General features: G+C 47.3%; 3 protein-coding genes across 3 annotated transcripts in view; 1 reads left to right on the top strand and 2 right to left on the bottom strand.

Moving 5' to 3' along the window:
- Nucleotides 1-8,626, bottom strand: part of pard3bb (par-3 family cell polarity regulator beta b) — a 59,397-nt gene extending 50,771 nt beyond the window's left edge. The window contains exons 1-2 of the mRNA XM_062456228.1: nt 8,538-8,626; nt 8,281-8,306 (exon numbers count right to left, since the gene is read on the bottom strand). Coding sequence (XP_062312212.1) covers nt 8,281-8,306; nt 8,538-8,626 — 115 coding nt within the window. The remainder of the gene's footprint in view (nt 1-8,280; nt 8,307-8,537) is intronic.
- A 5,957-nt stretch (nt 8,627-14,583) lies between these two features.
- Nucleotides 14,584-20,209, bottom strand: LOC134017286 (carboxypeptidase O-like). The gene is made up of 9 exons (XM_062456753.1): nt 19,025-20,209; nt 18,483-18,546; nt 18,187-18,288; nt 17,516-17,626; nt 17,280-17,396; nt 16,907-17,000; nt 16,526-16,728; nt 16,346-16,430; nt 14,584-15,994 (listed from the first exon to the last, which is right to left on the bottom strand). Exons 1-9 carry the CDS (start codon nt 19,090-19,092, stop codon nt 15,693-15,695), a joined length of 1,146 nt encoding a protein of 381 aa, XP_062312737.1. The 5' UTR covers nt 19,093-20,209; the 3' UTR covers nt 14,584-15,692.
- On the top strand, nt 19,458-22,326 carry LOC134017287 (melanoregulin-like). Its single transcript, XM_062456755.1, has 5 exons — nt 19,458-19,740; nt 19,940-20,120; nt 21,152-21,242; nt 21,523-21,683; nt 21,970-22,326. The coding sequence occupies exons 1-5, from the start codon at nt 19,664-19,666 to the stop codon at nt 22,045-22,047; spliced, it is 588 nt and encodes a 195-aa protein (XP_062312739.1). The 5' UTR covers nt 19,458-19,663; the 3' UTR covers nt 22,048-22,326.
- Nucleotides 22,327-25,545: the final 3,219 nt, after the last annotated feature.

Below are 25,545 nucleotides of genomic sequence, written 5' to 3'. Positions count from 1 at the left end.
TGCTGAACCAGAGGCCTGGGAGGAGGAGAGCTATTCACGACCCCTATTACTCATCCTCCCCAGGAGCCAGATAAGAGGACAGTGGAGGACGGGCTCAACCTGCAGCTACTCTCACATCATCAAGACCCATCGGAGCATTGTGGAGAGCGTTGAGAGGTTGGGGATTGGTGGAGGATGGAAAAGCCAAACCCCAGACAATGCTAGGGTTTGGTTCTACACAAAGTGTACACAACACACACACAATACACTTGATGTTCTACGTACTTTACAGAATGCAGATCTAGATGATGTGTCTGATACGGGTCTTTGATTACAATGGAATAGTTTACTCTCAAAAGAAAACAAAGATGTCCCAGAATACGTAGTGTTTATTGTTTCTGTCTTTTTGCAGAGCAGGTTGGTACCTTGTAAAGAAGTGGGCGGCCCACAGGGAGTCCATCCAGACTTTCTCCTTCCGTTTGCCTGCAATCACACACCTGCCTGTCTCAGTCTGGGCAGCCGGCATACAGTCAGTCCCAGCCCACTGGGTCTTGCAGCTGTGTAAGTGTGTGTGTGTGTATATGTGAGCGTGTGTGTTTGTGTGTGTGTGTGTATCTGTGCGTGTGTGTCTACTGCAGAGCAGTACAAAATGAACCTAGCTGTCCAACAGCGCTGGACATCTGAGCACGCTCAGACAACCGTGGGACGCTGTGCACACGCCTACGTCGCCGCGGGAACAATGGACCCGGCCCTGCCTCTGACAGGCCCAGTGGGAAGGGGATTGCTCTGCTCCTGATTGGATGATTAGGGGCAGCGGGAGATCCAATCAGAGGCTTTCAGGAAGAGTGGTTTGTTTAAGTGGATTGGCAGCTGCTGCAGGGGGCGTCGGTCTGGACGACCCAGCAGGCAAACCCACATCTGGTCTCTATGTAACAGGCAAAGAGAGAGGTGCAGGGGGAGAAAGGGAGGAGGAGAGGGAGGGACAACAAATGGGGAAGGAGAGGCTAACAGGAGAGAGTGAAAGGAGGGGAGGGTGAAGGGGGGCGGGGTGGGGGGAGGGAATGGAATGGAACAGGCGACTTCTTTCCATCTGCCAAGAAAACGGAATAACCATGGCAACGGGAGAAAAGAAAAGCAGTGGTGTTTGTCTTGTTTCTGACAAATCCTCTGTTTTCTCACTTTACTTTTCTCTAAGTCAACATCTGTCGCTCCCCCTGTGGAGAGGAAGTGTGCTGCACTGTTTCCATCTTTAATGAGGAGTTTGACAGACAGACCCCCCCTCTCCTGAAGGAGGGGGGAGGGTTGTTCAGTGACTTGTGCACCACTGCACCATCCCAACAACCATACTGAACAAATGATCCCCATGTTTACTAACCAGTCAGCCCACCATGGGGGCCAAATGAATACCACTTTTCCTGTTGAGTGTTTTTTCATGAGAACAAACTACCGTGTAGGAGAGAAACGTGAGTACTTCTGCTGTTCATGTTTTGTGATGGCTGTACATCAACGTCTGTTGTTGATCATGTCTGTTACATGAACCTGGTCCTGTGTCTGTGTGTGTGTGTGTGTGTCAGCGGGGTATTGCGGTCCATAGCTAAAACAGCCAATACCAGAACTTTAATAACACATGACTGTGACTTTCTCCCCATGAATAACCATTCTCTGTAGACTTGAAACCACAGAACCCTGACCATTATCCAACACACTTCAGTACAACACATGACTTCAGAGAGACACACATACACAAATACACACACACACTTGTATAGTGTTACGAGACTTGGCAAGATTAAACACCTTTCAATGTGGTAGACGATTTAGCATTTATGTAGAAAAACAACAACTTGCTGAGCATTATAAAGACTTGGTGGAAAACTAACAAAAATTCGATGATAAAATCTAATTTATCATCTATGAAGTAGTTGGTTTTGAACTGAACATAATATTACAAGTGAAAGTATGTGTTTAAGATATATAAAGCTACAGTCTTCCTCTGAGAAATATTAACTCTGGTAATTGCTGATATGAAATTCATAGTGTGATCTCAGCCTCCTTCCTTCCTACCCAATCTAGCCTGCTACAAGTAAACAAAGCATGCCATGCATCTGGTATGGGGAATTGTTGCACGGTAAATATGTATTAGCCTTTAATGGTTTATTCATTGTTCTCATCAGACCAGATATTCACACCTCAAAGAGTAAGCATTGTAATTAAGGTGAGACAGTGTCCCCCCCCCACACACACACACACACTTACACTGATACACAAAACACACAAACTAACATACACACACACACGCACAAGTACACAACGTGCACAAACACACTGAAACCAACACAAACATATCTAAAGGTTGTCTTTTGCAATTCAAATGACACCACACAAACAGATACATTTCAGGCTCTAATTGAATGGTAAACATTGTTGTGCTTGAGATATGCTGTTGTTGCCATTGTTACACTGTCCCATCATCAGAATTATGTAATTTTGTAGTTAAGATGATGTTGTTGTTGCACTGTGTCTGGTAAAAATACAAACTATTCCTTGGCACTAACCTCTAAGACACTCTAATTGTGCACTTACGGTCCTTAATCATCTGCTCTATTTGCTATGTGCACTTTGTGTAGCTCTCTTTGGATAAACGTGTTTGCTCAGTGAACAAAATGTTCAACAACTCTCCATGTGTGTTCTGTCTGATAGGAGTCAGGTGAGTTGTCTTCTTCTGCACACCCCGTCAGGCAGGGCTGCGGTCAGGGGCTGAGCAGGAGAGATGACGCTGTACAGAGGGGCTGCCTGTGCAACAGTGCCACCAAGTGGTCGGGAAAGTATATGTCACACACGGCAGCGTGCACCCTTCTCATCCACCTTTTAAACTCTGTCAACACTTCTCTATTCAGTGGTGTGGAACCTCTCGTTGTGTACCAATCGTTGTACACAGGTCAGATATACACAGGTACCCCCCCCCCCCCCTGCCCAGGGTGACTCGAAACACCAAAGAGCCCAGAGAGAGATCAGAGAGCCCAGGATGAATTGAAAGACCAGAGAGACCAGGAACACTACAGAGAGAGAGACCAGGGAGAGCCGTTTCACCAGCCCGTCTGTGTCTCCCTGCTCTTATTGCATTTGCTGAAAGGCAGTCTGGGGTGCTGCCTCCTCCATCCATCAGAGCTGATTATGTAATTTTAGGGTAATTGCACTCCCTCTTCCACTCACCCCTCCTCTCCCAATCTTCTTGTGCGTTTCAATGTGCCTGTGTGTGTGTGTGTGTGTGCGTGTGTTTGTTTGTATTTGTGTTTGCCTCTGTGCATGTTGTTGGTTGAGCTGACTATATGTGTGCTGATATGAGTGTGTGTGTGTGTGTGTGTGCGCATGTGTGTGTCATCTCTACTCTGCACTAACCGGCAATAATAACTCTGTTTATCAGTGACAGAGAGCCGTATGCATATCCGCCCCTGTTCCTCAGCCAATCAAATTAGTGGCCCACCACAATAAATCACTGACAAACTGTTTATTAAACAAAAAGGCACAGATTGAATTATTAATGACAGAGATTAATTTGGGCCTGGGCGTGTGCTAGGGAGTACACCCCGGAGGCGCAGGGGGTTGTGGGTAATTTGACATATGACTTTTCTACGTGGCGTTGATGCAGCTCAGGGGCGGAGGTGATATAAAATAAACACCATCACTAACAAGCTCTTGTCAGCAAAGTTTCTTTATGTTCCTCTGGATTAGCATGAGGAAGTTCTCACAGCCATACACAGCCGGCCAATTAAGACCCTCCCCATTCCTCGTCAGACACTGGCGGTGCTCTCCTCCCTATTCTTCTCCGAGATGCCTCCTAGTCTCTGCATCTATCCATCCTTTCATCTATCTCTCCATCTCCCTTTTTTCGTTTGCTGCTGTTAAACCCATCCATCCTGGAGACAGTCAACCACCCGGTGGAGGAGGAAGCTGGGAGGTGCTGATGGGACAGCAGGAGTCCCTCCCCAACTACAATTCAACATCAGTGGAGGACAAAAAGAACAAGCGGACCCTGGAAAACCAGCTCCCAGTGTCTTGATGAGGAAGTAAGATGAATGTGTGTGGTGTTGCAGGTCTCCGGGGCTTTCTGAGGGGTAATGTGGGCGAGGACACCATCAGAACAACATAGATGTAGTAAAGTACTGCTGTGAGAGCTCTTCAACCACCTGGTCCTCCCGAGCAAGCCTGCTCCTCTTGCCCTACCATCTGGTCTCACTCACTCTTCTACACTGCTCCGTGTGTGTGTATGTGTGTGTGTGTGTGTGTGTGTGTGTGTGTGTGTGTGTGTGTGCGTGTGCCTGTGTGTTTCACAGCAGAAAAAAAGCCATTCTGACTGTGTGTGGACCATTCATCTTTTTGAGTGTTCTCTGCTAGGCTAAAACCCCTCCACCTCTGATCAGCAGGTTATTGTATTCGTTATGATTAACTTCACACATCTAACACTGTTGTTTTGCGCAGTGACACAACCATCTCTCTCCTGGGGTCTGAATGTTCCTACAGAAGGTTGGAGACTTTAAGGAGATGTTCTCAGGGTAAAAAGGAAGCAGTCTTAAAATAGATTTTCATCAACAAAGGCTGTAAACCCTAAAATGATAAAGCGTTACATATCAGAGAAAGTGTGTGTGTGTGTGTGTGTGAGAGAGAGAGAGAGATTGAGAGAGAGAGAGAGAGAGAGAGAGAGAGAGAGAGAGAGAGGCACAGTTCATGTACTCTCCAACTGTAGACTAAAGATCTGGCTCGTAACAGTTCCTCAAACTGTCTGGTATTCCTGATACACACACACACACACAATACACACACACACACACACAGAGACAAACACATTAAAGTACATAAACAGCCACATTCCATACACACTGTAAATCACGTACACTCTTGTGGAACTGGGCATGGGTGTAAAAAGGGTCAGTGGAAAGCACCAGAAAAGCCTCACATACTGTACTCACTTCCTCTTATCCTTTCTACCTCTCTTCCTTTCTCTCTCCCCCTCTCTCTCTTTCCACATCCTGTTTTCATATAAATCTAGTTCACACCCTCTGAATAGACCTCCAGTGTTTGTGTAAGGGTTTGTGGTCCATTAGAGCCTCCCACCACCCCTGCGTTCTTCTCCCATCGAGCGGCCCCAGTGAGGGGGCACGCCTGTGAAGAGGTCGGGGTCTGCTCACTGCTGGATGGAGGTGCCGTGACCACAGCACTCAGGAAGGGCTTGACACTGCACAGTGTACCCGTCCTGTGGACAACCACCACACACACACACACACACACACACAGAGCCACTCACTGTGTGTGAGTGCATGTGTGCATGTGTGCTTATATATGTGCGTATGTGTGTGTGCATCTGTGTATGAGCGTGTGTATGTGTGTTTGTGAGTCTTCCAATGTGGTCTGTAGCAACATATAAATCCCAGCCCTGGCAATGCTAAAGATGATGTGTCTCTGTGACCAGTCCAGTGCTCCACATTAGTGCCCATTACAAGTAATGAAGATTTCCAGTAATTTCTTTGGCCTGTTTGCTCTCACCGCTCTCAGTTTTATTTTTCATTATGAGAGATGAGAAACTTATTAAAAAGTTGACGTCTCTTCGACTTCGAAGATGAGAGCCAACCATGAGGATGTGGAGCTCTGCATTAATCTGGTTAGCTTGTTAGTTAGGAGAGGGATGAAGCTGTCTTCATGGGGATTATCAACTATAAACCTTCACTTCAAAGAAACAACTGTCCCCAGACACCAATCGCAGGTCTAGAGCGGGCACCCTGAAGACCAATCAAATGCCAGATTTGAGGATTAGACGAACGAAGAAGAGCACGGACAAGGGACTGGAAAATAGTCTCAGTTAAGACTTGTCCTAATTACCTGCTCACGGCCCTCATACTCCCCTTCCAACATCCACACCCACAAGGCTGGTGTCTTCTGACAACCCCCCAGAAACATTTGCAATCTACAAATCATCATGTCAGACCTTCTCCTCCCTTCTCAGCAGTATGGATCTGTCCAGATATGGGCGGCAGTTATTGCCCCACTCTGAACCAGTGCCTAATGAAGTCTCGTCAATATCCCTGAAGTCACACGGGCCTGACATGGGCTTTTACGTAATACAGCAGTAGTCAGCAGGAGAGGGGAGGAGAGGAGCATGTCTTGTCCAAGGGATGTACTATAAGCATGCTTGAAATTCAAGGGGACCTGCTTCAAACTTTAAGAAAAAGCTGCCATCTTCTCAAAAACTAATTTCACACTGCTTAACAACCTCCTTCTGGATACCTAGTGTGATCTAGCTGTTTTCTGCTGAGCACAGAAGTGGTGGAGTGAGAGAGGGAGAGAGAGAAAGAGAGAAGGTTGGGGCTGATGTCTTGATGCTAGTTTAATATACCACTGCACCACAGAAAGACAGGTATCTACAGCTGTTCTTCATCCTTTCTCCTTTGGAAGACAGAAAAAACATAGGCCTCCTTTTTATTCCCTCCCTCCATCCCTCTCCTCGCACTTCTCCAGACCCTCTTCTCACCCCTCCTCACTGAACAGTCCATTACTCTACCCACACAGAATGAATATGCAACATTCCTTCAAGTTGTTTACAGTACACGTACTGGTAAACACATAACTGTTAATAATGGAACACAAAACTCGTAGAAAAGTAAACAAATCATAAATAATCCAGAATATACTGGCACTGGCCCTTAAACACAAAGAGGGTATAGTTCAGCTGGGATTAGTTGATCTGTGAGAATGGACTGTTGCAAATCCATGAGCAATGGGAAGCCAGTACACACACACACACACACACAAAGAATGAGTTAAAGAAAGAGAGAGAGAGGGAGAGAAAGAGAGAGAGGGAAAAAGAAAAAAAAAGTTTCTCAATGACAGAACCTGGTGTTGAACATAGTAGACGGAATGTCACACAACTTTTCCATTTTGTTTACAATCCAGAGGCCTTGAAATGACAGATGAAAGAGGGTCTGCATCCAATCCAGAGCACACACACACGCTCACACACACTCACACACACACCCTCTGATGCCTCCGGGGCTGTCAGTAGTACAGACAGGAGGGGCTGCAGACTGCAGAAACACATGAACCCTCAGCACTTGTCAGTCAACAGGCAGGAACACGGAGATGCTGTCTGTGACCTGCAGCACCCCAAGGAGGTGTGTGTGAGTGTGTGTGTGTGTGTGGTGTGACAGCTCTGAGCATCACTTCAGAGCAAGCGGTGGCAGTCACGGAAAAGTCATTATTGAGCTGCTCAGGGTCTTAGAGGTGAGGGGCAAGCTGGGCGCCTTGGTCTACTGAGAGGACCTCTCACTTCCAGACACACACACACACTCGCGCCGACACACACACGTGGACCGACATGCAAACACAGAACACACGCGCACAGACAGACACAGGCGCAGGCACGTATCCATACATGCAGTGTCACTCATGGGGAGTCAGAAACCTCAAACCCCAGGTGTCTGTTCTGTTCTGTGCTGGATTACATTACATTTACATTTAGTCATTTAGCAGACGCTCTTATCCAGAGCGACTTACAGTAAGTACAGGGACATTCCCCCGAGGCAAGTAGGGTGAAGTGCCTTGCCCAAGGACACAACGTCATTTGGCACAGCCGGGAATCGAACCAGCGACCTTCGGATTACTAGCCCGATTCCCTAACCGCTCAGGCACCTGACTCCCCTATTTGACGGATTGACGGATAGAGAATGGAACCGGGAACCGGGAGAGTTCCTTTGGTGGCCGTGGTGTGAACTCTCTGTAGTAGAGGTGTAGTGTGTGTAGATGTCGCTGTGTGAATATCAATGGTTGTGAGCTGCAGCTGAAAACCTGGATGCTTCGACTTTTCATCCTTCATCCAAGGAATAGAAGAGCATGTTCTGATTTAAAGTGTGTGTGTGCTGGATGTGACCTATGCAGCTCTGAGAGGTTCATGAGTGTGTGTGTGAGAGACCAGTATCCCTCCTGGGGTCTTCACTGAGCCTGCCACTCGACACTTAATAAACACGATACCACACACAGACAAACACTGTAAAAACATGCAAGTACACATGCATATAAAAACAGCCCCACGTGCACACACGCACACACAAATAAACAGATGTAATATACAACAAAGGTAAAACAACTGTGGCTGTGCCCGCAGACTGGAAACAACTCTTTTTACAGGATGATGAAACACCTTCCTTTCTCCTTCATGTCATGTTTCCTTTTTTATTGCTTTCTAATTCCAGATTGTCGGGTGTGTGTGCCTCTCCGCTGGGTGGTGCTTCTCTCCCTGCTGCCTCTCATTACCGTCCTCTTTCTTCTTGGGCTCTGCGCTGGGATGAAGCACATGAGAAGAATTAAAACACAGTCATGAGCTGTTATCAAACCTGCATCTCTCTACTGTGATGGTGGGAGGGAGGGTGGATGGGAGTGTGTGTGTGTGTGTGTGCTTGCATTTGTGTGTGTGTGGACCTGTGCGTGTGCGTGTGTGTGGACGGTAGGTACTTGTGGGTGTAAAACACACTTTTTATGTAAGGTCAGTGAAGCCATCATCATCATCCTACCCACCCCCTCCGTCTGTGGCAGCAGGGGCAGCATGGTGGGTGTACTCGTGGAGGCAGCAGAGATGCAGGTCTCCGGTCTCTCTGGTCATTAGTTAGCGCTGCTACACCTCCATGCATACAGAGGGCCTGTTTAGACAGACCTTCCTTCTCTCTAGTATCTGACTGGCGGCTCATCTGTAAAGACCTGCGATGCTACTGTCAAGAACCAAGTATGGGGGCATGGATGGATGGGTGAGGGGTGGAGGGGGGAGGGGGAGGAGGGGTGAGGGGTGGAGGGGGGAGGGGGAGGAGGGGTGAGGGGTGGAGGGGGTCCTGGAAGTAGATGGATGACAATGATGGGACATGTTTGGTGACTGATGGCACCATGGGCTGGAGTTCAATTTGTTCCCAGTATTAAACCACACATGCACATACATACATACATACATGCATGCACACGCACGCACAAAAAAGTACAAACGCACACACACACACACACACAATCCGTCAAGCGAGCTCCCTCATTCAGAAGGAAACCCACACAGGAACCAAACAGCCATTTAGATGCACATCAACGGTCAACAACGCGCACACACACAGTCTCTCTCTCTCTCTCTCTCTCTCTCTCTCTCTCTCTCTCTCTCTCTCTCTCTCTCTCTCTCTCTCTCTCTCTCTCTCTCTCTCTCTCTCTCTCTCTCTCTCTCTCTCTCTCTCTCTCTCTCTCTCTCTCTCTCTCTCTCTCTCTCACTCCAACCATCATCTGTTTGTAGTTCTCTTGAATGCATATGCATGTCCACGCCGAGGTACGCCGCTGATGATGTCTGCTAATCACTGCCCAGAGACACAGAGGAGGGCTGGAGCAGAGCTGGATCATTAGAGAGGTGATGGACGTGAGGTGGTGGGCTGCGCCGTGTGGAACGTGGGGGTGGGTTTAGGCTTCGCTTCGTTGCCGCGGGAGCCACGCTGAAGCCTGTTTGTAATTCATGCAATAAAAACCTCACCAGTGATCTCGATACGGAACGTACACCTGTATCGCACTGCTCAGTGATATTTAAAGGTCTAATTAAGCCCTCCATCTCTCTTTTTTATTAACTCCTAATCGTATCACACTTGATAAAGTACGGATGCTGGCTGTAATCCAGACGAGAGCTAATTGTGAGAGCTAATAGACTGTAGTAGTGACGCGGGAACGAATAGAAATTTGACACGGGAAAATCAGGCTTTGGTTTCTGAAGGAGCCCCGTGACACCAGTGGATGTGTTTCTGTTGTATGGAGTTGGTGCCTCAACAGAATCTGTGGTGTGGCTCCAAATGGAGAGATCAGACAGTGTCTCTGTAGACACAAGCACACTGTGAGATCTGCATGGCCGTACTGGGGGTGGGGGTGGGGGCGGGAGGTGTCGGGGGAACGACATGAATATGGTAAGACCCCAGTCTGGGGTGCAATCTGCTGGGAGGATGCTACTCAGAGCAGCCAGGCTGGGGAGGGGAGAGGAGCTAGAGGGGAAGAGGGGAGGCATTGTGGTGTGTGTGTGTGTGTTCTTGTTTGTGTGTGTATGTGGTTGTGTGTCAGTGTGATGAGTTAGTGGGACGATAGATAGTCACTAATGCTGCAAGTGTGATGGCAGTCTCAAAGAATGAGAGTGTCTGTGAGAGAGAATGTGTGTCTATCTTTCTGTGAGAAACAGTGTGTGTGTGTGTGTGTGTGTGTGTGTGTGTGTGTGTGTGTGTGTGAGAGAGAGAGAGAGAGTTTCTGTAAGAAACTGTGTGTGTGAGAGATAAAGTGTGTGTGTGTGTTGGGTGGGGGGGGGGGGGGGGGCAGGAGTGTGAAGCTGCACTAATCAGCTGCCTCTCTATACACTCATAACTGCCTTCATTAGTAGAGCTGAGCTGTGGTTAACACATTCTCACTGACACACAGCTGTGCAGGGGGGGATAATGGGACTTTATATAGACTGTGTGTGTGGTGTGTGTACCCAAAGTATGTGGTGTGTGTATTCAGCGCATTTTCACATGTACTGTATGGTGTTATGTGAATACTATTTGTGTGTGTGTTAAAGTTCACCATGATACTGTACACTGTATTAGCCATCTTTTGCTGATGTGTCTCATTCATATGCAGTGTGAGTGGGTGGTCTGTACATATGGCAACCCTGCCTCAGGCGAAACCAGTCACATCATAAAATAAAACTCTCCCTCCCTCTTTCTCTCTCTCTGTCTCTCTCTCTCTCTCTCTATCCCTCTCTCTCTCTCACACACAATAATATCAGTAAGCCGCAGTCTCTCCTGACAAACAAGGTCAGGGGGGGGCCACTGAGAGAGAGGGTCTGACTGGCCTGTTGACTTCAGGGTGAGCTGTAACTCTTGAAAGAAAGTAAAATATTTCCTCTTGTGTCTCTGAAGACTGGTGCTGGATGCACTGCAAATATAAAAGCAAACAGTAAACTGAGAACCTGGCTTTTCCTCTCTCAAAATGCTACGACCGCTTTCACCACTAATCTTCTGGGTCAACATCACCATCTAGTGGCATCGAGTTTCAGATAGTTGTGAAAGAGAACCAGACTAGAGGAACATTGTAGTAGTAACATTGTAGAGTTTAAAGGTTATTACATTATTGCAGTAAGCTAACTAATAAAAATTAATAGTCTATGATATTTTCCTACACTCCTTCATTATAAATGCCTGAAATGTATTTCCAGAAACAGTAGTTTACCTTGTCCTCAGCACAGTGTACCAGACTGTGTACTGAACGTGATCAGGAAGTGACAACACATGTACCAGGAAATGTCTACATATCCCAATTGTAGTCTCTAAAAGAGGCTTGCTCAGTGCTGATCCACAAACACACCCCACTAGACACGGTCGACATCTCCCACCAGAGAATCTAGATCTATCTCCTCCAGCCCCTGGATGATCAAGGCTATCTGTTCTCCCACTGACAGATGAGCCAGTCAGGTGGTTGTCCTCCCTTCCTGCTGCTGAGCCAAGGGTAATATTTGGAGGGAGATATTTCATGGCGGCCCTGACAGTCAGCAGAGGGAGGGAGCGAGGCGGGGGCTGAGCGAGGCAGCTCTGATTGATTTACTGATGTTCTCCTGAGGTAAAGCTCAGGCCACGGGGAACTGCCTCGACGCACAGCGTTTCAGGTAACCGATGGAAGGCCGGCGTGGAAGTATCCGGCAACAGAGTGATCATCCGTCAGAGGGAGGGGTGGCGAGGGAAGGAGAGAGGTGAGGAGGGAAGAAGGAGGCAGGGAAGGAGACAGGACAGAGGCAGGGGCAATGAGGAGAAGACGGAGGGGGTAGATGGATGGAGACGAGCGAGGAGGTGGGAAAGAAGCGGGGTAGAAGGAGAAAGGCAGGGAGGGGCAGAGGGGAAAGGTGGGGAGGGGCAGAGGGGAAAGGCAGGGAGGGGCAGAGGGGAAAGGTGGGGAGGGGTGAGGACAGACTATGTAGGGAAGGAGGTAGAGGGCAGGGCATTCGCAGACTCTGAATTCTGCGGTGCCATGTCAACATGTTCTTGACAAAAATACAATTTACTGACAAAGTAATACATTTCAAACAGCTGTCCTCTCTACCTCTCTTGTTGCCCTCTGTGTACATCTTCCTTTTTCTCCCTCACTCTATGACTATTTCAACAACTCTTTCTCTCTTTAACCAGGCCTTGGGGAGTTCAAGGTCATGATTGTAATTGAAGAAACGAACAAGGAAAAACAACAAGGAGAGGAAGACACTAACGGGCTGAGTGGTTATCAGCGAACCAGACCATGGACTGCCAGCTTTAATCAGCTCAGCTCAGTCCTAAGAGAGTTCAGGTAATTCCTCTGTGCCCGCGCCAGGTCACCTTGTGAATGTCTGGATCATCATGCAGAGCCAGGCTGGGAGATAGGGTGGGTCTCCCAGAATTTGGACGGGGACAGACAGGCAGAGAGACAGGCAGAGAGACAGACAGACAGGCAGAGAGACAGGCAGGCAGAGAGACAGGCAGGCAGAGAGACAGACAGGCAGAGAGACAGGCAGGCAGAGAGACAGGCAGAGAGACAGACAGGCAGACAGACAGGCAGAGAGACAGACAGGCAGAGAGACAGGCAGGCAGAGAGACAGGCAGAGAGACAGACAGGCAGAGAGACAGGCAGGCAGAGAGACAGGCAGAGAGACAGACAGGCAGACAGACAGACAGACAGGCAGAGAGACAGGCAGGCAGAGAGACAGGCAGAGAGACAGACAGGCAGAGAGACAGGCAGGCAGAGAGACAGGCAGAGAGACAGACAGGCAGGCAGACAGACAGGCAGACAGACAGGCAGAGAGACAGACGGGCAGGCAGAGAGACAGGCAGAGAGACAGACAGGCAGAGAGACAGGCAGGCAGAGAGACAGGCAGAGAGACAGACATGCAGACAGACAGACAGGCAGAGAGACAGGCAGGCAGAGAGACAGGCAGGCAGAGAGACAGGCAGGCAGAGAGACAGACGGGCAGGCAGAGAGACAGGCAGGCAGAGAGACAGGCAGAGAGACAGACAGGCAGAGAGACAGGCAGGCAGAGAGACAGGCAGAGAGACAGACAGGCAGACAGACAGACAGGCAGAGAGACAGGCAGGCAGAGAGACAGGCAGAGAGACAGACAGGCAGACAGACAGGCAGGCAGAGAGACAGGCAGAGAGACAGACAGGCAGACAGACAGGCAGAGAGATAGACAGGCAGGCAGAGAGACAGGCAGAGAGACAGGCAGAGAGACAGGCAGACAGAGAGACAGGCAGAGAGACAGACAGGCAGACAGACAGACAGGCAGAGAGACAGGCAGGCAGAGAGACAGGCAGGCAGAGAGACAGGCAGAGAGACAGACAGGCAGAGAGACAGGCAGGCAGAGAGACAGACAGAGAGACAGACAGGCAGAGAGACAGACAGGCAGGCAGAGAGACAGGCAGGCAGGCAGAGAGACAGGCAGAGAGACAGACAGGCAGACAGACAGGCAGAGAGACAGACAGACAGGCAGAGAGAGAGACAGACAGGCAGAGAGACAGACAGAGAGACAGGCAGAGAGACAGACAGACAGGCAGGCAGGAAGGATGACAAGTAGACAGACACCGACAGATAGTCAGGAAGACAGACAGACAGATAGTCAGGAAGTCAGACAGTCAAGAAGATACATAGACAGACAGAAAAAGGTTATTTAACTGAATACCTCTTTAGCCACTGTCCGTGGCTTGAACAGAAGTAGCCTGTGTGAGTATGTGAGTGATGCATGGTACACAGCCTGGCTGCTTTGGTTTATGGATCCTGTTGATTTACGAGCCTGCGGGTCGGAGTAATGAATCTGGCAACCGGATCGCTCCGCTCCTCAACTTATGACTCCATAGCTTCTCGTTAGGAGCGAGTGCTGGGGTAATGATCTTAATCAATAGATGCTCAGAGCCTAGTGCGGTACGGGATGCAATCGATAAACACACACAAAGACACACACACACACGTGAGGATGAATATGTAAGTAGTGCTGAGATGAAGCATGGTGGTTTGTGACTTGCTCTAGCTGTCTTAAGATCCAAACCACCTCTGTTACAGTAGCATTGAACAGAATTGAAGACTTACGCAACATTCTCACCGAATCAAAAAGCTCCCCCCTAACATCCATATTGTAATACCACTGGGCTGCATTAGAAATCACTGTAAAGCCCTATGGAATGTTGGCATTGGGTCAACTACCAGGCTGGGCTCTCCTACCTGAACAAACACTGGCTCCAGCCTTTCCCCTTAGCTGACCACCAGGAACCGGTCAGCGCACAGCTGGATGTTTTAAAGGATTTGGAGGATGTGTGGAGTCATTATGGTCGTCTCGGCCATCCCAGCGGTTCCATACCTAGCTCAGTAGAAGCTGTGTTTACACAGCCAACGTTCGTGACACTGCATGGAGCCTGAAGACCATACCCTCCTGTTCCACATCACACACTATGAAAGAATCACATTACAATGCCCATGGAGATATTATTATATCTCTATACACGCTGTCAGCCATGTCACAGAGGAATTTCCATGAAACCAACTCATCATCTGAAAGGACTCAGAGACATTCCGTTCTGTTTGTCACGTTTAATTCAAGATCTTTCAAAATCTTGCCTTTTAGCGCCTCCACTGACTTCAGAAATACAGTTGCTGATAGTGTAGGCAAAGAAACAGTTAACATGTTGAGACAATCATAGTTCAAACGTTTCTAAATTTCCTTTTTCACTTTAATCAATTAACTGCAGAATATTACTCATCAAACTCTTTTAATCAGTTTTTGTAATTGGTGTGCTGTTCTGAGATTGAACAGTTTTACAGTCCAATATCTCTTTTACTTTATTCCAGCACTTAACAATCCAATCAAACAGCATACATTATTTCATCATCCAATAACCTGCGCTGTACTGACTTTAAACGGCACTACGCCCACTCCCATGTGAAAAACTCACATCTGATTGGAGCACTCACTCATCAACAAATTAAGCCATCACTGATAGGACCAGGGGGAGGGAAACAAGCCAGAAGAAAATAGGTCCAATTAATCACTGTGCCTTGGTATTGATTTCCCCCTCTCCAGAGTCTCACACCAGCTACAGCCAGGAGATACTTCAGCACAGACATGCAACTGTGTAATTATCAACCTCCATCTTAATGGAGAAGAATGTAATCTGCTGTTGGAGCTAAAGAGAGTCACATGAGTCTGAAAGATCTGGAGTGTTTGTCTTGGTGATTGAGGAGAGCTGAACCCAAGCCAAGCCCAGCAGCTCTGACATCTCCATCCAGCAGAACTTGACCAGAGTGGGCTGGAAGCTGGGGCGAAGCCAGATATGAGCCTGACCTTGGTCAGGAATAGTATTCGAAAGCCTTTGAATTACCTCGCATTTGTTTGATCAAGTTTGTCAAGAAAGGCTTGCCACATTAATCTAACAGAACTTCTGAATGTACTATATCTTTTTTTGTGCTTAAATCAGTATGATTGCTTCATTTCCTCCTTAAACAAGTATCTGCAAACTGTGTAAATTGAGGCTAAGGTGCTGTTGAACGATGAACAGATTACAATATTGGAATATTTACATCCTCTGCATCCTGACACAGAGATCCTGTGTGAGCTGCAGTCCATGGAGCACTGCTGCCCCCTGCTGGAAAACTAAGGCACGATTTGTCTGTGTTCGCTCTTCTTCCTAAACTAACACCCCAGTGGTGAAAGCCACCACTGCCAAACTGCTCCATAAGGTCATAGCGGTAACCATGGAGATGGGAGCTAGCCCGGCCGCAGTGTTAGGGAGGGTGGAGTTGCTGAAGGTTTTGTCATGGACGTAGGTGATCATGGAGCGTGCTCCTGCGAAGGCCTCTTCACACGCTGGCTGGATCTGGTCCTCAGGGAGTTTGTGGCCAAACTGACCCTTGTCCCTCAGCTCAAACGTGTAGGAGAAGGGGATGCCTACCAGGCTGGCCCAGTCCCTGGAGGAACCTGAGTTAGGGTCTGGAGAGAGAGGGGGTGGAAGAGAAAAAGATACAGTTCTGGGGACTGTAAGGGAGTCAGATGGTTGAGTGGTTAGGGAATCAGGCTATTAATCAGAAGGTTGCCGGTTTGATTCCCGGCCGTGCTAAATGATGTTGTGTCCTTGGGCAAGGCACTTCACCCTACTTGCCTCGGGGGGAATGTCCCTGTACTTACTGTAAGTCGCTCTGGATAAGAGCGTCTGCTAAATGACTAAAATGTATGTTTAATATGCACTGGTATGGCGAGAATAAAAGAGCAAGAGGCCAGTCCTAGTTGATATACACAGACAGGTAATGTTTGGTCGTGTATGACAGGTGTGACTCGTCTTACAGAGGACTTGAGGGGAGGTGCCCACTGTGTACTCCAAGCCATGGAGAGCCTTCATAGCCATCGCAGCATCTTCACCCACTTTGACCTGCAGAAATAACATATTACTGAGCCCTCAGCTACTGTCACCTACTGACAGAAAGGATCGGAATGAACTCCCTCAGCATTCCCCCTCCCCCTCACCAGTTCATCGTGGTTGGGGGCAGCTATCTGAGGGTGTCCATAGGGCAGTAGTAGCAGTTGTCCATGAGAGTGGATGGTGAGGAAGAGGAGGATCTGGTCAGTCCTGTTCCCTACGAAATCTGTCACAGCCTTGGCCTCCTTCTCTGAGACAGCTGCCTTGCCACAGTATGTCTGCTTGCAGCAGTCAAATGACACTCCTACCACTGGGGGGCAGAAGACAACATCAACATCAACAAAACTTATTTTTTTTTACTTTATTCTGGTACTTTGAGACATTACTGCACCATCAACTCTGAATGAAAATGGCCCGGGTCTGATCCAAGATGGAGGAGCTGAAGAAACAGTATGGCTGTTCTAAAGCCTCAGTCGACCTCAACTCACTTCCCCAGTTGGCGTAGAAGTTCCTGTTGAGGTCGACCCCGTAGCAGCTGCAGCCCTCTGGAGGGAGGGTCCTGGACTTCCTCCACAGGCGAGTCTGTGAGACAGAACCATCAGAACCATGTCTCAGATCAGTGTCTCTCACAGAGATCACACTGTCACACACTGATAGCACTTTGAGATTTTACCTAAATATAAAGTGCATCACAAATAAAATTATTATTATTATTATTATTTACGGACAAATGTATCAGTGTAGTGATGAAAAAATTGTGCTCTGATATTATTACGAGCTCGTGATTGAACCAGTGTTTCTGCTTTGATCAACCTACTTCCCTTTCATGACAAAGATACCTGGCATGAACACATGACTCACACTCTCATTGGTCCATGAATACATGTAGCCATCCACGTTCAGGACAGGAGTGACATAGATATCCAGGTTCAGGAGCATGTGACGAATCTTGTCCTCTGTTTTGTACCCCTGCAGAATCTGTTCAAAAGATTTATCAATGTTGTTGTTACAGAATATGTAAGGCTACTGTGTCTCAATTGTGTGTGTCTTTGAGTGACGTAATCTGTGTGTGTGTGTATACTTTGCATCCATCCAACCTCTTTGACGAACCACTGGCAGAAGGCAGGAGCAATCCATTCCCGAGCATGGATGCCACAGTCCATCCATATAGCCTTCTTCTCTCTGACCTCTGGGTTCCTCACTCCTATCTGGTACCACAGACAACACAGGCTAGGTAACCATGTAGCCTACATAACTATTACCTTCAACAGACAAATACAAACATGTTGTGGTGTACAACATAGGAGAAGGGAATTGCTAAATTACCTTACCAACCTCCATAATCTCTACCGTGGACATCATTTCTAATAATTAGTGTTCCTCCGGTAGGAGAGGTTTATGGTCAGGTTTATGAACAATATTTTTTCCTTTAATCTAGGCTACCTCCATCTGTCCATTCTCTGTGGGTGTGGTCTGACAAGGATGCCCTGTCTTTGCTACCCCGTCCCTCCCTGCCCTCTAACGTGATTTCTGGTTTCATTTAACTTTATGGCATTTCAATTAACCGGTGGACCAGGGAAGCACCAGGACTGGTGGGAAGCACCAGGGAAGCACCAGGACTGGTGGGAAGCACCAGGGAAGCACCAGGACTGGTGGGAAGCACCAGGACTGGTGGGAAGCACCAGGACTGGTGGGAAGCACCAGGGAAGCACCAGGACTGGTGGGAAGCACCAGGGAAGCCCTGAGAAGCACCAAAGCTAATGATCACCTTGAGGAGTGTGATGTTCCTTCCCTCGAAGGTGTGTCCGTAGACAGAGGAGGAGATGAGATCTGGGTTCTCCTTCACCATCTGGTCCATCCAAGAGGAGATCTGAGGAACACAAAGACATCTGACTGGATCCAACTGTACAGTTGTACATGATGAAGTATCATCATGAATCAACTAATAACTATGTTTATGACTCAAGTGGGACTATATGGGCTGAGTTGTCAAAACATTCCCAGCATTCATGTGCCAGTTTAACCATGAATAACTTGTACAGTTGATGTTTTGAATTTTCTTACCTCTGATATGGGATGGTACTTGGTGTAATTGTAATTCCATGGAGTATCTTGGTGCTCAACAACTCTATCAAATAGAGTAGATATATATGTATAAACATATTATTAAAGACAAGCAAAGGTAAGACTACATCATATTGTCAAATATCCATACAGCCAACCAGGTTAATTGTAAAAACAAAAAACAAAGAAAAGGGCAAAGAGCAAGGGACAAAGTGCACGATCATAAAAAAATGTCCTCTTTGGCATGTTGTTATCTATTTATTTTGCATAGTAAAAACATGAAACAGATACACATTACGTTTCATTCAGTTTTTGGAGATTGGCTCTTGACTGATTTCTGAAGAAGCCTCGAGCGACAAACTAATCGTTATATCCTCAGAATGGCCCGGCTAATGTCTACAAAGTTGGCCTGGAAGGAACAGTTTTGACTGGGTGCAAAGACTGTCCGTGGACGTTCATTTGATCCACAATTGTACCTGTAAATAAATACATACTCTACAAACGTAATACATTCTAGTAGGTAGGTCTACAGGTAAACTCACCTGTCTGAGGTGCCATACGGCATCAACTGTACGAACAGAGCGATGAGAAGTTTCCTGGAGTTCAACATTATTATGTCCTCTCTTTATATATCCCAACAATGACTGCTTGCTTTAGACTGGTATCAGATACAATTAAACGGGAAAAAACATCACCTGACCCACACATCCTTTTCTAATTGCTGACAGAGCAAAAGACAGTCGGACACAGTTCCTCATCTTCGCACAGACGCAGAGCGGGGTCGTAGTCCAACACGGACACGCCCTCTCTTAGCCCCCTTCCCACCAACTGTGTAGGTCCATAAACGGTCTCCAATTACGCACGAACCTTCGAGCACAATTAGCGGGTCGAGAAGGCCAAGCGCTGCATACTGCCCGCATGAATAAATGGTGTCATTCATTCACTGTCCATGTATCTCCTGTCTAACTGAGTCACGTGTTTCCTAATTCAACACCGCAGCCTTCTTCGGACAGATAAGGCGCAAATTGACAAAAGTAGTGACTGAGGCGGGCAGTTGACAATCTTAGTCTGAGTTTGATGGAAGGAATGAATGCAATCTTCGTAAAAATGCAACCACTGTCTGATCTTACTCTGGGATGATACAGCCAGGTAGTTAATGATTTTTTTTTAGGTAGGGCTAAATGGGAGCGTTGTACACTGTCTGTTGCTGTAGGCAGTATTTTCAACATGACGGAGACGAGAAGAATGCTATTTTACGGTAAGAACTCCACCAAGTTGTAGTTTTAGTTGCTGTTCCTCTGAATCCAGCCATTATATTATAGGACATGTAGTTGTTGGCCAATACTTGCGCTGCTACAGTGAACTCAGTAATTGAGTAAATAAAAAAATAAAACCCTACAACGTAATAATAAAATAACAAATCAGATTCTAAACTAAAAGCAGCATTGTATTTTCAGGGTGCAGGGTGGCAGGGCCAGTGAGTCCAGCGGGAGTGAGCCAAGCCCGGATTGTGTCTCTGGGGAACAGCAGGACTGGAACCCCTGGAAGAGCCCCCAGATGTCCACTGGACCAGTTGCTTCAGACAGGGAGCTGCAGGTGTTCCTCTCCATGAGGAACCAGGCAGATAAGGATACTGAGGTGAGTTGATGCAGGATGTATGCAGGACTTAAACAGGGACTGTTTGGTCGGTGTCCACTGCAACCAAAGAAACCCTCACATCGACTGAATTTATCTTCCCAAACACCAAAATGTAATTTTTGTAATCTATTTCTGGCAGTTTGAATGCTTACACAATAACAAAGTTATCAATCTCAAATAATGACAGAAATACATTTCTCTTCGCATGTCCCAAAATGACTAAATGTCCCAGTCAACAAACTGGTCAGAATCTCCTGAAAACACCAGTTCAGACTGGCTTTTGATTAGGTTTACATTAACATAACCCCATTCTCATGAGCATAAACTAGGATGCACGTATACACTCAATAACACACAAACACATACACCCAGACCACATGCTTCTTTATTAACTTATTCTCTGGTTTAAGCCAATCTAAGGTAACCTAATAGTGTTTGGTCACCTGACAGCTGTTATGAGAGCCATAGACTTTCATTCATTCATTTATTCAACCATAACTACACAACTCAATATATATCTTTATCTACAAAGGTAAAACCCATGTAGTAATCTTGCAAAAAATACTCAAATCGTTGTAAATCATAGCTGCATGTGAAATTATAGAAGATTAAATCATACTTAATTGTGGCACCATCAAGCTCCTCGAGTGCAGAAAGCCATAAGTTCTGGATGACAACAGCACACAACATTCCCAAGCACAAAATGACAGACATTAAATCTCAAATCCCATGGCACATTCACAACAAACACACCCTCAATTACCAAGCACCAGCGCATGACTGCACACATCAGCAGGAGGCAGAGCCAGGATCCTGCCCAGAGTTTCTGCTGAAGGACTCAGCCATCGAGGGAATCTCAGCCTGGGACAGGGACAGTATTGCGCAGAGAGCTGCCTGGGTCGAGATGTAGGTCAAGGTTTCATCTCTCTACCCAGTACCCTATCACCAGGCCTGGCCTCCTTCTAGTGCATCACATCTGTGGTTCTCTAGTTGTCTCTAACTGTCTGTTTGTATGTGTGTGTGTGTGTAAGGAGTGGGAGAAGCTAAACTATGACATCCACACTCTGAGGTGTGCCCGACGAGAGGTCAGCACCAGGTGGAGGAAGATCCTGCAGCAGCTTGGTGAGAGAGCTGTCTCACTTCCTCCCTCTACTGCAAAGCCACTCACACCCAGTCATACACATTACATTACACTTAGCAGACGCTCTTATCCAGAGCGACATACAGTAAGTACAGGGACATTCCCCCCCGAGGCAAGTAGGGTGAAGTGCCTTGCCCAAGGACACAACGTCATTTAGCACAGCCAGATTTGAACCGTCAACCTTCTGAGTAATAGCTCGATTCCCTAACCGCTCAGCCATCTGACTCCCTGTACACTGTCTCTGTGTATGTGTGAGTCCAGGCTACGAGCGGGAGGTGGAGTCGTTGCTGTGTGTGAATAAAACGAGCAGCATGAGTTCGAGGAGCCTGGTCCAGGCCAGAGAACTGCTCCACACCCTTATGGAGGACACCAGCCTGTTCCCACAGGGGGTGTCTCCCCAGGACAGATACCTCTTTGTCATGGTACATACGTACACACACTACTGACGCACCAGGGGTTTAATAGTTTAATAGGTGCATAAAGGAACGATTGTGTTCACCAAAAAGCGTCCTTGGATTATTTTATGAACAGAAGCAGGGATGGAAAAATAGGATAGACGTTACATTTTATAAATAGGTCACTTAGATACGTAATGTCTAAGCTTGATGAATCTCTTAGATCTGGGCTGGAGGGCACAGCAGAGAGGAGAACTTAATGATAGGTTCTTGTCATTTTCTTGACGTTTTGTGTTCTTTTTTTTCTCCTCAGGATAGATTGGTGTCTCTTGATAGTGCTGAAGACTTCATAACACTGGCCAAGCAGAAGTACCCAAAGAGAGAGGTGTGAATGGGGAGAGAGAGAGGGAGGGAGAGAGAGAGAGAGAGAGAGAGGGATAGAGCAAAGGAGAGAGAGATCTTGTGCATGTGAATGAGAGTGAGTGTACGTTTCATTGCTTCACAAAAAGGTTTTTTGTTAAAGTGCTTTTTTTTTTTTTACCTTAGTTGAGTTCTGTAGCACATCCCCAATCAACTTTGTATTTTTTTACTAAAAACTTTTATTTATCAAATAATATGTTTGAATTGCACATGTAACACATTAATTAGGATGAAATATAGTCCAATAAAATATGACATTACAATTTAACATAACGCTCCTCTTACTACTGTTCTTGTAATAATTGCCTTGTAGAGACATTTACAAAATGTCCAGCAGGGGGCAGCAAATACTACAACTCCAGATAGGAAAAAAACTAAACAATCCTGGAAACCTGTAGAGTTGCAATGATGTTAAGATGAGTAGGGCTTTGAGGGTTATGAACAGTCATGCACAGCATTCCTTCTCACCTATTTATGATCAAAGTACTAATAACTTTATTAAGTAGTGAGTTTAACTGTGTGTTACAGGTAGTATATATCTTATTCTAACACTGCTAGTGAGTGTGCTGCTCAGGGTGACCTACATATAGTTCTCTCCCTGGCCCAGTTCAGGGGGGCTGGAAACAGATGTGGAACCAAAAGAGGCGAGGCCAGGGGAGAGGGGGGAGTTTCATCAGGGGGGACCAGCTCCCTGGCAGGGCTTCCATGCATTGTGGAAAGCTGCTTGCTGCACCTTGTTCTCATTACCCCACTGTGTGTGTATATGTGTGTGTGTGTGTGTGTGAGGGGGGTGGTATACACGTGTGTGTGTGTACTTGGATGACATATCGTATGTGCAGGAGTACTGGAAGAGTTCATGACTGAGCGAGGGATCAGGCCCAAGTGTGTGATTGTGTGACCTGATGACGTCAGCTCCTTTCCATGAAACCTTAGCAGCTCCCCAGCACCTCTGCAGACAGCCCTGGCTTTTAGATCGTTTCAGTTTCACTGGGCTGATCTTCAGTCTGACTGCACCTTTCTGCTCTGACCCGGACTGGGGCCCAGTGCTGGGGTTGAGACTGATCTGGGGTCAGGGCACAAGACACGTATAAGACTTGGGCGTAATACAAGTCTTGATAAAATAAGCCTAGATGCACAAACGCTACAGTGTCAACTGAGTGCACCTTTGAGACAACGTCAATTGTGCCCTTTTAGCTACACAGATGTGCAATTCTGCCTTCACAAAGACACACAGGAAATCCAGTCAAAACAGGAATGGTTTATGTTCCATCACAGCCCTCACATTCTGCTTGCAGCATGGAGTATCCAGGCCTGGCCAGGCCAGTCTAGTCTGAGGTAAGCAGTTGATGAAGACACCAGACCAGAGACTTAGAGAGAGGAGAGACAAGTAGGGAAGTCAGGGGCAGAGATGGAGAGAAATACCATTAAACTAGAATAGGTCTTCCAGTTTGGGTCACAAAACCTCTACTTAGCCCTTTTCGGACCAATCAGAAAACTCTGGCCATGCCTACCAGCTTTTGGCAGGGGAACAGGATGAAGGCTGCGAAAAGGACAGCGGTCTGGGGTCACATGGCCTAACCCTTCCAACTGCTTGACTCCCTCTGGTCAAATATTTCACCAGAGAATATGAGGCGTGTTATCCACAGCTGCATGTCTTCTGGGGCTGGATACTCAAACACACTCACCACCCCACAGGCACAGAACTACAGTCAAAGAACTACAGTTGCCAGGTTAGAACGGACTATACTGTCGATTTAAACCGTAACAGATCGTGTGAGCCGTTTACTCAGCAAATGTCTGCGTATTTTCCAGATATTGCAGCCCTCATACGCACACGCTCGCATTCGCACGCACGCACACAGGCAATGGGGACTATGTGTGTATAGAAGATGGTTTTCTCATCATACAGGGGTCTTATGGGGTGTGTTGATGTGTCTGGCAGACTCTTGCCACTCCTGTCTGTAGGCCTCTCTCTACCCTCTGGTTCCTTTTATTCCCTCTCTGTCTCCCTCCCTGTCCTCTCTGTGGCTTCAGGCTAAATACTCTCCCTGCTTTCTCTCATCTCACCCCATTCTTGACCTCTATATCATGCATACAGACTTTCCATTATCTCAATGTTGCATCCTCACTCCCAGTGCTCCATGATTTTCTTCTAGTACCTTCTATGACCCTCCCCTTTTCCTCCCTCCCTCCCCCCCCATCCTCCCTCCCTCCCCTCGTCCTCTCTACAACCAGCAACTTATCTCCCTGCTTCACGTGACTATGCATGTGTGGTTGGAGCTGATCTGTTCCTGGTCAGGGTGTGTGTGTGTGCGGAGACTCTTACAATCCACTCAGCTCCCAGAGCCTTAGGCATGTCTTTAGCGCCGTGGTCAAGCATCGACCCCGAGACTGGCGTAATTCCCAGATGGGTCATGGGCCGTTCCTCCTGGGGTCTGAGCGCCGCCCCTCTGGGGGGGAGAGGTACTTCATCATCTGCTCTCCGTGTCTGTGGGGTGATTAAAGTGTCACTGAGGAGGGATGCATGACACCAGGACATCAGACAGCCTCATCCCTTTGGTATTTAGTGTAAACAGATTGTTGTAACGAGGGAGAGGAAGATCTAGAAGGTTCTGTGGTCTCCGTCTATGCCGTTTTCTTTCAGATGACAGACCTGTCTGAGGAGAATAGGACAAGGAAGCTACCAGAAAACCCTGTCCTCTTCTCCTCCTATTTCTTCTCACAACAATTGGCTGCAGGAGAGAAGCATTGACCGCTGATATAACTCGGTCACTGTTCAAGGTGGTCAATGGAGAGGGTTTCATTAGCATCCATATGGAGTTTGACAGAATCTTCCCCTCAAGTCTCTCAGTGAGATACACCCCAGGGATGGATGGATCCGTGTGTTTATGGTTGCAACACAACACTAGGCATGGAGGGAATGAAACTGGGGTTGTGGTTCCACACCAGGATGCAGGGATGGGGAATGGTGGAGATAAGTTAGCCGGTGGATGACAGTCTGTCATACCATTAAAGATACTTGGCTAGATTCCGAGCTAACTGCCATTAGATTCCTTGCTTTGCTTTCAGCTGTTGGGTTTGTGGATTAGAGGCATGTCTATCTTGCTTAGAAACAGTACAACTTATGGTGTAAACACACCCCTATAGACCTGAAATAGTAATTAACATATTTGAAAAGCTCCAGATGTAAATGTGTATTGGTAAACACATGCATGGCACACTGTCACACAAATGAGATGGTTAAACATCTGGAGTGTGTGACTGTGTGTGTGTGCATGCGCTCTGTGTGTGATTGTTTGATTGCTGGCCTCGTTGGGAAATCTTTAAGTAGTGAGACATGCTTTGAATTTCTTCTCCCTAGTCTATCGCTGTAGGGTGATTAAAGAGTTTCTCGCTACAGAACATCAGAACTAAACATCCCCCATCTCCCTGGCTGGCTAAACTCCCTCTTCTCCAAGCGCCCATAGCA

The sequence above is a fragment of the Osmerus eperlanus genome, chromosome 3 (assembly GCF_963692335.1).
Source record: "Osmerus eperlanus chromosome 3, fOsmEpe2.1, whole genome shotgun sequence".
NCBI classification, from domain to species: Eukaryota; Metazoa; Chordata; class Actinopteri; order Osmeriformes; family Osmeridae; genus Osmerus; species Osmerus eperlanus.
This window is presented reverse-complemented; position numbering and strand designations above follow the sequence as displayed.

Excerpts from the sequence above, each read along its gene's own strand:
- LOC134017287 (XM_062456755.1), top strand. The coding sequence starts at position 19,664 with ATGGGAGCGTTGTACACTGTCTGTTGCTGTAGGCAGTATTTTCAACAT. Across the intron at positions 21,243-21,522 it reads GAAGATCCTGCAGCAGCTTG|GCTACGAGCGGGAGGTGGAG; the intron begins GTGAGAGAGCTG and ends GTGTGAGTCCAG. Across the intron at positions 21,684-21,969 it reads ACAGATACCTCTTTGTCATG|GATAGATTGGTGTCTCTTGA; the intron begins GTACATACGTAC and ends TTTTCTCCTCAG.
- LOC134017286 (XM_062456753.1), bottom strand. The coding sequence starts at position 19,092 with ATGTTGAACTCCAGGAAACTTCTCATCGCTCTGTTCGTACAGTTGATG. Across the intron at positions 17,397-17,515 it reads GCCAGTGGTTCGTCAAAGAG|ATTCTGCAGGGGTACAAAAC; the intron begins GTTGGATGGATG and ends TCTTTTGAACAG. Across the intron at positions 15,995-16,345 it reads CACCTCCCCTCAAGTCCTCT|ACCCTAACTCAGGTTCCTCC; the intron begins GTAAGACGAGTC and ends CTCTCTCTCCAG.